Here is a 14,555-nt window from a genome sequence, read left to right on the forward strand (position 1 = left end):
GGGGGGAAACTGAGGCATGGGGAGGAGGGTGAAGGGACCCGTGTGTGTCCCCCCCATCCTGGCCTGGGAGGGGAGTCCTGGATGGGGGAGAAGGAAGCTCTCCACACACCCCATCTCTTTACAGCCTTTATTGGAGCAACCCTTGGGGGGCCAGAGGGGTCTGCCCGCCCGCGGGCACCCCACAACCCCCTGCTGCCTGCTCCCCCCAGCGAGCCAAGGACCCCCAGGGCAGGGGGGGCACTGCCAGCCCCTGCCCCATTGAGACCCAGCCAGCCCTGAGGCTCTGCCCCAGGCTTGGGGGGTGGCTCCACACCCCCTTTACTGGGGGGACCAGCCCCACTGCTGTGATGAGCCTGGAGGGGGCTCAGCACCCCATTGTGGGGGTCACTACCAGAGCACCGCGCTGTCCAGGTGGGCAAAGCCGGGATCCAGACGCAGCTTCCAATAGGTGTTGTTGGTGACCCACGACTCCTTGCCATTAGCATCCATCAGCCGTCTAGGGATGGGGGCGGGGGGGAACCATCCCATCAGGACCCCCAGGGGATGTCCCCATCCCATAAGAGCCCCACATCCCCCTAAGCCATGGCGTGCCCCACGCATTGCCCCAGAAGCCGGACCTGAAGAAGCGAGCCTGGTGTGTGATGTTGTTCTCCTCCATCACCCGGCGCCGGTCCCGCTGCAGCTGCTCGATCTGGCGCTTCTGTGTCTCAGCCGCCGGGACGTTGCCTTCCTCCAGGTACCTGAGGAGGATGAGGCCGTGGCTGCGGTGCTGGGGCAGCCTCAGCACCCCCGGACCGCGGTGCTGGGGCGCTGCTCACCGCTGGTCCGGCCGCAGGCGGGTGTCAGTGGAGGGCAGGACTCGGCGCAGCTCCGGCGTCAGCTCGTTCAGCTCCAGGGCGAACTGGGTGAAGCCGTAGTTCTTCTCATGGTCACGGGGCATGGGGTCTATAGGGATGGGGGGCACAGTGCTGAGCCCCCCCCCATTGCGGTACCCCCCTCCCCATACACTTGTGTGTGTGGGTCCTTACTGGCCCTCCAGATGCAGTGTCCTGGTGCCGGCCCCCGGTGCAGCCCCTCGTGCCACTTCCCGGCCAGGCGCTCCACCACGGCCCCGCTGCGGCTCAGCACCAAACCCTGCACCTCGTTGGTCCCTGCGCCCCAGTACCGAGCCTGCGGGAGGGGCGAGGGGTGGGGTGCGGGGGGTGGGAAAAGGGGAGGGGCTATGGGAAAGAGTATGGATACGGGAAGGGATGGGGGAGTGGGAAATGGGTGGGATTGTGGGAAAGGCGCGGGGCTATGAGGGAGGAGTCATTGGGAAGGGATGGGGCCATCGGGAAGGGGGAATCCAAGAGTGATGGAGTCACTGGGAAGGGATGGGGCCATTGGGGAGGGGGAATACAAGAGTGATGGAGTCACTGGGAAGGGATGGGGGCACTGGGAAGGGGGAATCCAAGAGTGATGGAGTGGAGCCATTGGGAATGGGTCACCTAAATGACAGGTGGGGCCAGTGGGAATGGGGCGGTGCTATTGGGTAAGGGGAGGGGGTATCTGGAAAGGATGTAGGCATGGGAAAGGTGGGAATAGGGTGGGACATGACAAGGTGTGTCATGGTATGTCGCAGTGTCGTGTGTGTCGGCCGCACCTTGCCGAAGGTGATCTTGCAGTGGTAGGCAGCATCCCGTGTGTTGCGGATCAGCACCTCGCCATAGTGCTCGATCCAGCGCGGGCCGCTCAGCACGTTGTGGATGCACGTGGTCACCTTGTTCCATTGGAAGTGGTCCCCGGTCCTGCGGGAGCACAGGGGCAGGATGGGGATGGGGATGGGGATGGTGGCAGTGCCGGAGGGGGGCACCTCCTGGTGCTGGGCTCTCACCGTGGCAGCTGCACGTTGACGGTGCCCACAGGGACGATCTCCAGGGACTTGCCCCAGAACTTATTCTTCCACCTCATGTCTATGGGATGGGGGAATGGGAGGGGTCAGACCCCCCCATGTCCCCCTTGCATGGCCCCAGCACCCTCCTCAGCACCCACCTTGCCAGAAGATGAAGTTGTCGGACTCAGCGTGGCAGGCGGAGATGGGAGGGTGGTGGCAGACCTGGATGGAGGGGGGGGGTAAAGGGCGATGCCACGGCCCCATCCGGCCCCCGATGCCCCCCCTGTGCCCGGCCCTACCTGCTCGCTGATGAAGCGGAAGCCGCGGTCGGGCCTCACACACTCATAGGTCTCTCCCAGCACTGGGTTGAAGGGTTTGCTGCCCGCCCGGTAGTAGGTGGAGGCATAGGCAGACACGGCGAAGGCAGCCACATAGACCTGTGCCCGCAGCGTCAGCACCAGAGCCACGGCAACAGCAGGGTGCCCCCAGGAACCCTGAGCCCCCCAAGGGTTCCCCTGCTCCTACATGGCCCCCAAGCCTCACAAATCACCAAACTCCCCAAGTGCCCCCCGGGCTCCCAGTGCCCCTGACCTTCCTGAGCCCCTCATGTCCTCCAAGCCCCACATCTCCCCTGTATTCCCCAAATTCCCCTGTGTTCCCCAAGCCCCCTGTATCCCCTGAGCTCCCCCTGCATCCAACCCCCAGTGTCCCACAAGCCCCTGAGCTTCCTGAGCCTCCCATGTCCCCCACATAGAATCATAGAATAGTTAGGGTTGGAAAGGACCTTCAGATCATCCAGTTCCAAAGCAGGGACACCTCACACTAAACCATGGCACCCAAGGCTTCATCCAACCTGGCCTTGAGCACTGCCAGGGATGGAGCATTCACAGCCTCCCTGGGCAGCCCATTCCAGTGCCTCACCACCCTTACAGCAAAGAATTCCTTCCTTAGACCCAATCTAAACCTCTCGTTTCAGTTTGAACCCGTTACCCCTTGTCCTATCACTACAGTCCCTAACGAACAGTCCCTCCCCAGCATCCCCCGTACCCCTCACTCCCCCCATTCCGTCCCCCCCCGATCCCCCCCCCCGGTGCCGGTGCCGCACCAGGCGCTGCCGCGGGTCTCGGGCACGGCTGGCGCGGTCCAGGAGTGAGCTGTACTCGAGCTCCTCGCAGAGCCGCTGGAGTGTATTGAGGGGCTCATTGAGCTGCACGGGCAGCGCCACCCGGGACAGGTCCTTGCCCACACTGCTCCGCAGCAGCCCCCATAGGCTCACGTCCCCCGACGGGGCGGGCGGTGCGGGCAGGCGGCTCCTCCGCTGCGGGTCCGGACCCGGCAGCTCCACCGGCGGCGGCTCCGCGGGTACCCCCGGGCCCTCCGCGCCTGCGGGAGCGGCCGCTGTGGGATGGAGCCAAACACATTCCCCCCCTTCTCAAGGTCCCCTTCTCATCCGTGTCCCCCCCCCGGTACCTGTCGGGGGCTCGGCCGCGTCCTCGCAGGCGCTGGTGGTGGCCTCGCTGATGCAGGATTCATCGTCCGAAGGCTGAGGACACGCAGGGACCGCCGGCGGTTGGGGGGCGGGCCGGGGTCTGGGGATTACCCCATAGGAGGGGTTGGACCCTCCCCCGAGAGGATGGGATGGGAGCCGGGTGCCTGCGATGGGGGCAGGATGGGGAAGGGGGGGTACTGGTGGTGCAGGAGTGGGGCCGGGGGGTGTTAGAGACTGCGGGGTCCCTGAGAGCCTGAAGGGACTGCACTAAAGGGGGGGCCATGGAACACGGGAGCTGGGGGCACACGGGGGGCAGCTAACAGGGAGGGACAGGGAGAGAGAAGGAAGAGATGAACCCACAGAAGCAGGGGGGTCCGCAGAGCCCCCCCCCCCCCCCCGAAGCCCCTTCCCCACCTCGTTCTCAGAGGAGCTGGCGGAGAGGAAAACCTCACAGGCATCGAAGAACTCGGTGTGGGAATCAGCCAGAGACACGATGCTGCGGTTGGAGAGCTGCTGCTCCCGGCCCTTGGCTGGCAGCGTGTCCGGCTGCGGGACAGCCACCACCTGAGCCCCCCGGCCCCAAACCCCGACCCCCAACCCCATCCCGGCCCCCACCCCGACCTCATCGGGGAGCAGCGACGCGAAGGAGTCCATGGTGGCGTCAGAGGAGACGGAGAGGGAGTGGAAGCGGCGCAGGGCAGCCTGGAGAGGTGTGGGGAGGGGGATGTTGAGCCAAACCCCCCATACATGTGCCCTCCGACCAGTGTGGGGCTGACGGGGAGGGGGGATCACCCCCCAATGGTGTGATCCTGAGCCCCTGCCAACTCACTGCACCCAACAGCACCAACCCCCAGGTACTGGGTGTGGGGGACACACACACACCTAAAACTCCCCCCCGGCCCCTGCAATCCTCACCCCGGTGTTGCCGGCGCTGCCGGGGCGCGGTGCTGAGCGCCGCCGGTCCAGCGCCAGCCGCAGCTCCTCCAGACGGGCCCTCTCCACCGTCAGCGCCGTCACCACACTGCTGAGCGAGCCGTGCACTGCCGGGCACAGGGGCTGTGTCACAGCACCCACCCGCAGCGCTCAGCACCCCCAGCAGCCCCTTCCCCACCTTTCTGTGCCAGCGCCCAGAAGCTCCTCTGTAGCTGTGTGTACTCCGGGGGGAGGCTGAAGGGAAGCTGGCTCTGGGATGGCTCCAGGTAGCGCGAGAGGTTGGGGACGGAGCCATGCAGGCGGCCCACCTTGGGGGGGGGACACAGGGGTGAGCCCCTGGGGGTCTCCATCCCCGCACCAGTGGGTCAGAGCTCGGTGGGATGCTCACCCTGCCAATGGTGTCGTCTTTGGCAAAGCTCTGAGTGCACCAGATCCTGGTGCTCCTTCTGCCTTTCTTTGGCCTCTCTGTGGCGGCTGAAGGCTGCGAGGAAGAGGAAGGGGCTGGAGATGGGCCCTTGCCATGAAGAGTGATGCTCAGCATCATGGCCACGTCCCACTCACCTGGGTGCTGGAGATGAGGGGTGCCGAGGGGATGCGGTGCAGCGCCTCCAGGCTCTGCAGCATTCCCATCAGCTCCTGCAGCTTCGCCTGGCATTCCACCAGCTCTGCAATGGGTGCAGAACGAGCCCCATCAGGGAGAGGGGAAGGGGCATCACCCCCTGCCCCACACATCCCCTGCTGCCCCACTCACCGGCCGAGCAGCGCTCCAGCCCCTCGCTGTCCTTCAGCCAGGCATTCACCTTGTCCCGGGAGCTGGCCAGGGTGGAGAGGGCAGGAGCACTGCCCGAGGGCAGGATCCTTGTCCACTGGCCCTGAAGGCACGGCCAGGGCTGACATCAGGAGCACCACACTGGGACCCTGCCCCACATCATGCCCCCGAGGTGTCACCCACCTGTGTGTTGGTCCCTGCGGGCCCCCTCTTCTCGCCCTGGTGATGGGAGCAGAGGCTGCTCACCCAGCTGGAGAAGAGCTCTGGGGACTTGATCTGTGGGACAGGGGTAAGTTGATGGGGGGGACACAACCCAACACCCCCCCAGCCCCACAGCAGCCCCAGCAGCACCTTGAGGTGGTAGATGTTCTCCTCCGTGTCCAGGTCAACCCTCTGTGCCTTCTTGTTGACAGACATGACGGCCAGACGGACATCGATGGCACCATGCAGTTTGCCCTTGAGGACCTGGGGGAGCCCAGGGATGCCTGTCAGGGGAAGACCCCTTCCTCGTGGGGTCTGTGGGGTGTCAGCCCTGCCCTGAGCCCAAGGGGAAGGCCGCACGGGTGCAGCTCGGCCCCATACTCACATCCTGGCGTGTGGTGGCGTATTTCAGGATGCCGTTTTCCAGCACAAAGTACCTCTGGGGACACAGAGAGCAGCAGTTGTTGGAGGGGGGGAGCAGGGACTGATCCTTGCAGCCCCTTATCCAGGGGTTGACATCTCCCCGTGCCTGGGCTCAGCACCCAGCACCAGTCAGATGCTGGCTCCTGGTGCCAGCTCTGCCCATTACCTTGTGCCAGCCCTTCAGGGGCCATTTCCTCTTCTTGAGCAGATACCCCTCGTGCCGCTGCGGCTCCGTGCCCGGGCTGCTCCGTGCACGAGGCTCCTCCACCACCTCCCAGCTCTCAGAACCCTATAGGAACGAATGGGGGTCAGTGTGGGGCTCCCTTGGCCGATGGGGTGCTCCCAGCCTTGTCCCCAAGCACTTAATACCCCCTGGGGATGGGGGACCCCTTCCTAAAGTGGGGTGAAGCCCCAGCCAAGCCCCCTCAGTGCCAGTCCTGCATCCCACTGAGTGCCCAACCTGCTGGATGCTGCTCTGCTTGGAAGACACGGTGCTGTTGGAGCGCGACAGGGCCCTTCTTGGGGAGGACGCATCCTTCTCGTGGCTGCCCATGGCCGGGGAGCAGATGGGGATGCAGGGACCGGGTCCAGCCCCTCCTTCGGTCTGTGCTGTGGGTCTGAGCTCGGCTGTCACAGCAGTGGGAGCCGCTGCGAGGAGAGGACCCCACGTCAGGAGCCCACCCTGACCCCATCCCCTCATGGCAGTGAGGGCTGGGGGGGGGATGCTCTGCCCCCCGTCAGTGGGAACCTCACATTGACTGCACCGAGCACCCAGAACCTTCTGCGTGAGACGGAGCCTTGGACCTACCCATCCTTATCTCACCCACAGCACCCAACCCTCACCTGCCTGCCGGGTCCAGAGTCCGCTCCTGCTCCATCACCCCATAGACCCTGTGCCACGGGGCAACCGCACAGCCACGACCCGGGGGACAGAGCCCTGGCCCAGCCCCGCTCCATCCTGAGCCAGGATACGCCCCCCCCCCCAGCCCCCGACCTATCCCATAGGATCTTCCCTTTGACCTTCTCAATTACAGGAGGGGGGAACCGAGTCACGGCCCCCCCGTTTCCCGGTGCCGGACCCGGGGATGGCAGCGAAGCTCCGGTACCGCCCGCACCGACACCCCCGGCCCCCGTGGGGCAGGACTGAGCCCCCCCGACACTGGGGGGTCCCCAGCGAAGCCTCCGCCTGCCCCGGGCAGGACACGACCCCGGTAACGCTGCGGAAAGCCCGGCCCGTGCCCCCCCCGCCGCCCATCCCCGTGGCCTCCCGGCTGCCCCTCGCCGGGCGGCAGGACCCGGGTGCTGCTGCCGGAGCTCCCCCCTGCAGCCCCGGGTCGGGGTCCCCGGTGCTCACCCGGGCGGCCGGGGCCGGGCGCATCCTGCCCGGCGGCTGCAGGAACCGGAACACGGAAGGAGGCGGAGGCGCTGGGCCGGAGCCGCTCGGCTCTGCCCCCTGCTCCGTGGAGGACCGGAGCCGGCAGCGCTCCGGAACCCCCCTAACCCCGCCCCGGGAGCCCCTCGGCCCCTTCCCATACAGGGGGTGCATCTTGTCCAGGCTGCCCCCCCCCAGCTCTGCTCATGGGGGTCAGGGGCACCCCCAGCACAGCCACCACCCGATGGGGGTCCCAGTTTCCCCCCGGGATTTCCCTCATCCAGAGCCCTGGAGGAGCACACAGCCCTCCCCCCCCGCCGTGGCATCAAGGGGCTGGGAACCCCCCCTACCCCCCAAAATCCAAGACGAGGCCTCTGGCATCAACACCACTTGCTTTAATGGGCACGGCAGGATGCTGCAGTCGGTTGTTACAACACACTCCCCCTCAGCGTCCATTCGGGGGGGTTGGAGCACCCAAAATCCTTCCCAGCACACGCAGCTTCCACCGGGTGACCCCAGCACCCTCTGCCTGCAGCACCCAAACCACAGCAGGGTTGTTCCCCACGGCCATGGGTGCAGGGAGCAAAGGGAAGGGCTCCAGGGTGGTGCTGCCAGACCCGGGTCCCACCGCTGGCTTCCCACCCGGTGCCAAAACTTCCACCCCTGGCTCCCCCCAGTGAAGGAGCCGAACACACAAGGCAGGGCCGGGTCCCAGCATCAATGAGCCCCTGTGGGCTCTGGGCTGGGCTGCACCGGGGCCCCCCCCTCGCCCTCCTGCAGCCGGCGGATGTGCTGGTCCAGCAGCGCAGTGAGGTGTGCAGAGCTGCACTGGAGCAGGGAGGAGGTCTGGGAGGGCAGGAGGGAGAGGGCCCCCACTGCCTGCCCCTGCACCACCTCCAGAGAGGGCAGCTTGGCAAAGTTCTCCACTCCCTGCCTGCTCAGGATGGTGTCGTCGATGCAGGCGCCTGCAAGAGAGGAGCAGAGCTGAGAAGGGGACATGGAGAGGCTCCATCGCTGCTGCAGGCAGGGCTCCCACCTCACCGTCCATTCCCTCGTTTAAAGGGACATGGATGCAGCTCCCCCTGGACGGCAGGGCAGGGGATGCTCTCACCCAGCAGGTTGACCTGCGGCACTCCCTTCAGCACCCGCAGCATCTCCTTGGCCTTGGCTTCCCGGCTCACCAGCAGGAGGTTACGGGCCACAAAGAGAGGGAGGAGGTTCCTGTACTTGGACTGCGCCAGCACCGGCCGGACGATCTGCGGAGAGAGCTCTCAGCCCCCGGAAGGCTCCAGCACCCTCCCCTCGCTGCCACCGCAGCAGCGCTGCCCCTACCTCGTTCAGGAAGAACTTGACCTCGATGTTGTGCCTGCGCAGGTAGTGCCGCAGCAGAACCACATCGTCCCCGGCCATGGCGTTGTACTGGCACACGGCGATCATCCGGTTATCCCGGAACGCCTCCTGCACCTGCCGCTGCAGCAGCCGCACGTAACCGTCGTCCTGCCGGCATCACAGCGGCCATGGGGCGCGGGGAAGGGGCCTCGGCTGCTGCGTGTCCGGCTCCAACCCCGGCCCCTCGGGCCTCACCGCTTGCAGGCCTCGGTTACCGGCTCCGCAATGGGGTGAAGCGGGGCAGGACCCCCGCACACGGCGGCCCCAGCGCAGGGAAGCGCTGCGGGGTGAACCCCTCAGCGGCCAACAACAGCTTTACCTCCTGGTCCACCCGGGCTCCGGTGTCGGGGGGCCGGCACCGCGGGGGCACGGCCGGGCGCGGGGCCACGTACTCGGTGACGGCCATGAGCTTCTGGCGCTGGAAGTGCATGGCCTTCCAGTGGCGGGTGACGGCCTTGGAGCCGCGGCGGACGAGCTGCAGGGCGGGCGGGCAGCCTGCGGGCAGGGCACGGGTGAGGCCGGCGGCTGAGGGCATGGCGGCCTCGGCTCCGCGCTGCGGCCCGGCCCTCACCCCGCCGCCATGGAGCCGCGCTCAGCGCCGCCATCTTCGCGCAAGGCCCTGTGGGATGCTCCGCCCCTCCCTCCGTCTGTCTCCTAGCAACGGGCACGCTGCGGCCTGCACCGGTGACCCCGACCCCGGCCCCCCTCGGTACCGGTGACCCCGATCCCGGCCCCCCTCGGTACCGGTGACCCCGATCCCGGCCCCATGTTGCCCACAGCCCCCGGGGGCTCCGTGCCCGGCCCGGGGCTCCCAGCGCTGCCCCGAGCCCTCCGGTTCCTGCCCCCCATTGCCCCACAGCGCAGCCGCCCGAGGGCCCAGCGCAGGGACACGGACACCGGAGCCGGGGCTGGGCAAGGGGGGGCTCGGCCGGGGGGGGTGACCCTCACCGACAGCCTCATCAGCAGCAGGATGATGGAGACCCCCCATGCGGAGAGTGGGTGAGGGTCCATAGAGCCTCCCTGCACCCCCAAACCTGATGATGGGGGGGGTCTCTGTGCTCCAGAGTCACCCCCAGCACCCCCTCTCCTCCAGGCCCACCGAGCTGCCGGCCCCCTGCACCCTCCGCCTGGACCGGGAGAGCATCGGTGCCATCGGGAGGCTCCGGAGCCTGCGGAACATCCACAGCCTCTACCTGCAGTGGGTATGGGGCAGGGAACACGGCTCAGCCGAGGTCTGAGCCGCTTGGAGCATTAGGGTCCCCCTGAGCCCTGCAGCCCCATAACCCTCTCCCATTAAGCTCCTGCACTGCCCCAGCGAGGTCGGAGCTCCCAAAGTCCCATTTTTAAGGCAGTTTCTTTGTTTTCTCTCCCCAGAACCAAATTGAGAAGATCGAGAACCTGAGCAGCTTCCCCAGCCTGCGGTACGGGCACCCCAAGGACGCGGCTCCCCATGGGCAGAGGAGAGCAGGGATCCCTCCTTCCCTTGGCAGAGCCGGGGGGGTCCCAGCTGCAGCCCCTGACCCCCCCGTGCTCCACAGGTTCCTGTCCCTGGCTGGAAACCGCATCCGCAGAGTGGAGAACCTGCAGCCCCTGCAGCACCTGCGCGTCCTGGACCTGTCCCACAACCTCATCCAGACGCTGGACCCAGGTGTGAGGCAGGAATGGGTCTGGATGTAGCCTGGGTCTGGCTCACAGGTGCCTTGGGTAGCCGGGAATGCCGGCAGGCCCTGGTCTGGGCTCTGCCCTCAGGTCCCAGTCTGTGGCTGCTGGCTCTGGAGTGGGGGAAGAGCTGTGGGAGATGGGGGTGTTGATGGATGGGGGGGTCTCAGCTTCATCTCAGTTCCTTTCTGCCTTCCCTTGGACCTCTGCAGCTGAGCTGCCCCACAGCCTCCGTGTCCTCGACCTCACAGGGAACGAATGCACCCACCAGCAGGGATACAGGTGGGGCAGGGGAGGCTGCAGCCAGCCCCCCAAACATGGGAGACCCTCAGTGGGGTACAGTGTGTGTGTGTTTCCCCCAGGGTCACATACAGCCTTTTGTCTGCTCTTCCTTTGCTGCTTGCAGGGAGCTGGTGGTGGGTGCTCTGCCCCACCTCCTGCAGCTGGATGCGCAGCCCATCCATGGCAGTGTGGATGAGGAGGAGGAAGGAGGCTCCTGCAGCAGTGAGGATGAAGATGATGAGTGGCTCTCTGCACCAAGCAGCCCTTTCACTGCAGGCAAAGGTGCTCAGGTTGAAGCAGGGCATGTTGCATGGTTGGGGGTTAAGCAGGCTGGTCCCTCTGTCCCCAGGGGTCACAGGAGGGGCAGGGAGCTCCATCAGACCTCCCCCATTCATTCTACCTGAAAGGAGGATGGATAAGGTGAGGCCATCTCTTCTCCTGAGTGATAGGATAAGCTGCACCAGGGCAGGTTTAAGTCGGAGATGAGGAACAATTCCTTCCCAAAGGGTGCTCAGGCATTGGAAGAGGCTGAACAAGGTCCTTGCAAGTGTTCACATACTGTGTAGACGAGGCCTCAGTGCCATGGGTTAGTGGTGGCCTTGGCAGTGCTGGGGAATGGTGTGGACTAGATGAGTTCAAAGGGCTTTTCCCACCTGGTTGATTCCATGGTTCTATGATCCCTGGCAGATTTCTTTGCGGATCTGCACCAGGAGCTGGCCAGGCACTCTGAGAGGAGGAGGAGGGAAGCCCTGGAGGAACATCAGACCCATCTGGAAAAGCTGGAGGAGCTGCGGGAGCGCCGGGATCTGCTGATGCCACCAATGCCACTGAACCCACCCAGCATCACGGCCCCAGGCCCCCGGCAGGGTCAGCCCCGTCCCCAAGTGAAGCTGGGGACACCACTGCCACTGCTGCCCCAGCGAGCTCCCAGCAGGAGGCAGCCCCAGAGCAAGGCTCTGGATGAGGACACTTGTGCCAAAGGAGCAAGGAACAAAGAGTTGCCCCCAGTACCCCACAGCAGCACAGCAGAGCACAGCTGGGATTAAAGCTTCTTTATTCCTACACCAACCCCCCGTCTGCCATGGAGCATCCAGCCTTGCAGCCTAAGAATGGGAAAGACACATGGGGTCATAGGCAGGACCCCATATCCCAATCCACATCCCTCTCCTTCCCCCTGCAGCTGCATTTCAGGCCACAGCCACCTCTCAAAGAGCTGGCTCCCCAGCAAGCTGGAGGCTCTGCAGCCCCAGGCTGGGCTGGAGACACCAGTTGGGATCAAGTGAGGAGCTGGGGTGGGAACCGGGAATGTTTTCTCATCCCCTGGATACAGGAGCAGGGTTTATGGGTAAAACTTCATCTCTGCCTCCACGCAGTCAAAGAAGAGGTCAGCCAGCTCCTCGGGGCAGGGGGCCACTGCCCCCTCCAGCAGTGCATTCATCCCCTCCAGGCCCTGCTTTTCCAGGTCCCGCAGTGTCTGCAGGAGCTTCTGGCCTCGCTCCTGGTGGCATCAGGAAGGGAGAAGAGCTGAGACTGGGCACCCTCGAGGAGCTCCACTGCCTCACCCATCACTGGGGCAGGGTCTGTGGTACCTGGTCGCTCTCCATCAGCTCCAGTGCTGCCTGATGCCGGCGGTAGAGCTCGTGCCGCCGATCCACCGTGCTCTGGAACCGCGGGATCCGCTTGGCAGGGTCATCCCGGAAGGTTGGAGATCTCACCTGCGGCACAGGCTTGAGCCCGGCCACGAACACAAAGGGCTTGAAGACAGACCTGCCGGAGCAGAGCACCCCTGAGACCAGGCAGCACGAGGACAGGCTCTGCTACCCAGGGATGCTCAGCCTGGGACACAGCCTCATCCCTGTCACCCCAACGTGGGGCTGCGCCCACCTGGAGGGGTCAGGAGTGGCTGTGAAGAAGTGGACGCAGGGCAGAGCAGGGTCCCGGGGCAGCACGGACACCATGCTGCCCGCTGTGCGGAACCCCTCCGTGTCCACACAGATCCCACTGGCCTTGTCCCGCAGGATGGCCATGAAGGTCTCTGCTGTGATGTGACCTGGTGGGTAAGGCAGAGCAACGTCACCACTGGCACCCGAGCTATGCTCACAGCCACCACGAGGAGTGGGGAGATACTGGGATGAGCTCTTGGGGGGGGTTCCCGTCCCCTGTCCCCACCTGCGTTCTGCTGCAGCAGCTCCCTGCCCGCGCTGTAGCGGGCTCTGGCAGCCTCCATGCGAGGAGGCTGCTGCGGCAGGGAGAAGACCTGGGCGAAGCTGAACTCTCCATCCCCACTCCACCAGCCCTGGCTGAGCGCTCGCTGCCGCAGCCCCGGGTGCTCGGCCGTGATCTCCTTCCCGATGCTCAGCTGGTTGGAGATGTTCCGGCTGCCCTCTGCCAAGGCCGGGCTGTGGGCATGAGGCTGAGGGACACACACACAGGGCTCCCCGTGCTCCCAGTGCCACCAGCACCCGCTCACCTCGGATCTGCTGGGCTGCCCAGTACCGCCCCGCCGTCTCCAGCACCCAGGCCTCGGTGCGGTCGGCCAGCAGGAAGGTGTTGTGGTAGATGAACGGCACCGGCTCCTCTTTGCAGCTCCCACCTTGGCCATAGCGCTCCAACAAGGCCGTGATCACCTCCAGGGCCTCCCGGGCAGAGCTGCCCCGCTCCAAAGCCAGCCTGCCCCCCGGAGCACCCGTCTAACGGCGCTGGTGGGGGCGGCCGCGGCACCGGGAGGGTCACAACGCGCTCCTCACCTCACCAGGTCCATCCCCAGCAGCGCCTCCTCCTGCCCCACGGGCTCCCGGGTCCAGACGCCCTCGTTGCCCACACAGACCCCGTGCTCGTTGGCACCCATCTCAGCACCCCAGAGCCAAGCGGGACGGCTCAGCACCACGGCGTGGGTCCTCTCCGCCTGCTCGATCTCCAGGTAGGTGCACTGGGGACGGGGACACGGCGCTGGGGCTGAGGTCCGGCACGCTCAGTGCACTGCAGCCGATGTCCCCAGTGAGGTCTCACCTGGACCCTGTCCCCGGGCTGGTGGAGCGCAGCGGGCACGTAGAGCACCTCCTGCACCTCGCTCCGCGGCCGGTCCGCGTTCTTGCCGAAGATGACGGCAGGAGCCGCGGTGTGCGGAGGCAGCGCCACGAAGCAGTCGCAGGACGAGGGTGTGGGATCGCATCCCGCCATCCTAAACCGAGCCCCGAGGGGGATGTCACCCCCTTGGCCCCGTCCTGAGCCTGTTCCCAGCGTCCCCTTAGGGCTGGGGGACAGCATAGACCCCATCCCCTGGGGGCACCTCCTGCCCCGGGACCCCGCAGCGCTGCACAGACCGCGGCTGGGACCCCCTCCATCCCCATTAACCCCCATTCGGGACCCCACGGACCTGCTGCCGCTCCCGCAACGCCGCCGCCGCCGTCCGGTACCGCCCCCAGCCCCTCCCCGCTCGTCCGACGGCGGCGCCCCGTGGCCGGAGGCCGAACGGCGGCAGCGGCAGCGGCACCGGCCGGGATGAGGGGACCAGGGCCCGAAGGAGCCCGAGGATGGGGCTCCCGCGTTGCATCCCCCGTGGGGAAGGGACGGGGACATGGTGTAAACTGGGGGGGGGGTCTCCTGGGCAGGACCCCAATGGGCAGCATCCCCATGGGCATCAACCGCCGTGGTGGGCAGCACTCCCATGCTGAGCACCCCAATAGGCATCACACCCCAAATGGCAGCACCCCCCAGTTGCTGTGCATGGGCATCACTTCTCAACTGGCAACATCCCCCAATGGGCTACACCCCCACTGGCATCAGCCCCAATGGGCAGCACCCCCATGGGAACCACCCCACACTTGACAACACCCTAGTGGGCATCACCCCCGTAGGCATCATCCCCATGTTTAGCAGCCCCCATATTCAGCACCCCCATGCGCAGCACCCCAATGGGCAGCACCCCCATGCTGAGCACCCCAACGGGCAGCTCCCTCCGTGGGCAGCGTCCCGCAGTCACGCCCGCCCCGCGGTATGTGGGCAGACCTGCCGGCAGCTCCCTGCCCGCGGGGAGAGACCCTGAGCACCCGCCCGGCACGTCCCGGGGTGCAGGATGCGGCCCTCCTGAGGCCGGGGTTCATCTGGCCCTTACCCTCCCTTCCTGCATCCCCATCCCGAGGGTCTGTGACGGGGGGGAGGTGGA

The 14,555-nt window shown here is 66.3% G+C and overlaps 4 protein-coding genes across 5 annotated transcripts; 1 reads left to right on the forward strand and 3 right to left on the reverse strand.

The window, feature by feature from the left end:
* Nucleotides 1-120: 120 nt before the first annotated feature.
* On the reverse strand, nucleotides 121-7,083 carry OSBPL7 (oxysterol binding protein like 7). Its single transcript, XM_034070333.1, has 23 exons — nucleotides 7,043-7,083; nucleotides 6,149-6,336; nucleotides 5,855-5,977; nucleotides 5,651-5,704; nucleotides 5,416-5,529; nucleotides 5,248-5,340; nucleotides 5,047-5,167; nucleotides 4,857-4,960; nucleotides 4,684-4,776; nucleotides 4,474-4,603; nucleotides 4,278-4,402; nucleotides 3,984-4,064; nucleotides 3,777-3,908; nucleotides 3,344-3,416; nucleotides 2,979-3,256; nucleotides 2,173-2,310; nucleotides 2,032-2,095; nucleotides 1,874-1,952; nucleotides 1,643-1,787; nucleotides 1,029-1,170; nucleotides 819-945; nucleotides 618-740; nucleotides 121-496 (listed from the first exon to the last, which is right to left on the reverse strand). The coding sequence occupies exons 2-23, from the start codon at nucleotides 6,239-6,241 to the stop codon at nucleotides 388-390; spliced, it is 2,541 nt and encodes an 846-aa protein (XP_033926224.1). The 5' UTR covers nucleotides 6,242-6,336; nucleotides 7,043-7,083; the 3' UTR covers nucleotides 121-387.
* Nucleotides 7,084-7,435: 352 nt separating this feature from the next.
* Nucleotides 7,436-9,091, reverse strand: MRPL10 (mitochondrial ribosomal protein L10). The gene is made up of 5 exons (XM_034070187.1): nucleotides 9,021-9,091; nucleotides 8,769-8,944; nucleotides 8,393-8,557; nucleotides 8,172-8,316; nucleotides 7,436-8,025 (listed from the first exon to the last, which is right to left on the reverse strand). The coding sequence occupies exons 1-5, from the start codon at nucleotides 9,052-9,054 to the stop codon at nucleotides 7,778-7,780; spliced, it is 768 nt and encodes a 255-aa protein (XP_033926078.1). The 5' UTR covers nucleotides 9,055-9,091; the 3' UTR covers nucleotides 7,436-7,777.
* A 124-nt stretch (nucleotides 9,092-9,215) lies between these two features.
* LRRC46 (leucine rich repeat containing 46) lies at nucleotides 9,216-11,436 on the forward strand. The gene is made up of 7 exons (XM_034070311.1): nucleotides 9,216-9,448; nucleotides 9,543-9,651; nucleotides 9,824-9,870; nucleotides 9,988-10,097; nucleotides 10,321-10,390; nucleotides 10,515-10,672; nucleotides 11,078-11,436. The coding sequence occupies exons 1-7, from the start codon at nucleotides 9,216-9,218 to the stop codon at nucleotides 11,434-11,436; spliced, it is 1,086 nt and encodes a 361-aa protein (XP_033926202.1).
* SCRN2 (secernin 2) lies at nucleotides 10,884-13,798 on the reverse strand. 2 transcript variants are annotated; one of them, XM_034070348.1, is made up of 8 exons: nucleotides 13,767-13,798; nucleotides 13,400-13,571; nucleotides 13,138-13,319; nucleotides 12,861-13,060; nucleotides 12,560-12,775; nucleotides 12,275-12,440; nucleotides 11,980-12,157; nucleotides 10,884-11,888 (listed from the first exon to the last, which is right to left on the reverse strand). In XM_034070348.1, the coding sequence occupies exons 2-8, from the start codon at nucleotides 13,568-13,570 to the stop codon at nucleotides 11,730-11,732; spliced, it is 1,272 nt and encodes a 423-aa protein (XP_033926239.1). In that variant the 5' UTR covers nucleotide 13,571; nucleotides 13,767-13,798; the 3' UTR covers nucleotides 10,884-11,729. The 2 variants fall into 2 exon arrangements, with proteins under 2 accessions (XP_033926239.1, XP_033926238.1); XM_034070347.1 differs by lacking the exon at nucleotides 13,767-13,798 and having other exon boundaries at nucleotides 13,400-13,710.
* Between the last annotated feature and the right edge of the window lie 757 nt (nucleotides 13,799-14,555).

The sequence above is a fragment of the Melopsittacus undulatus genome, chromosome 17 (assembly GCF_012275295.1).
Source record: "Melopsittacus undulatus isolate bMelUnd1 chromosome 17, bMelUnd1.mat.Z, whole genome shotgun sequence".
NCBI lineage: Eukaryota > Metazoa > Chordata > Aves > Psittaciformes > Psittaculidae > Melopsittacus > Melopsittacus undulatus.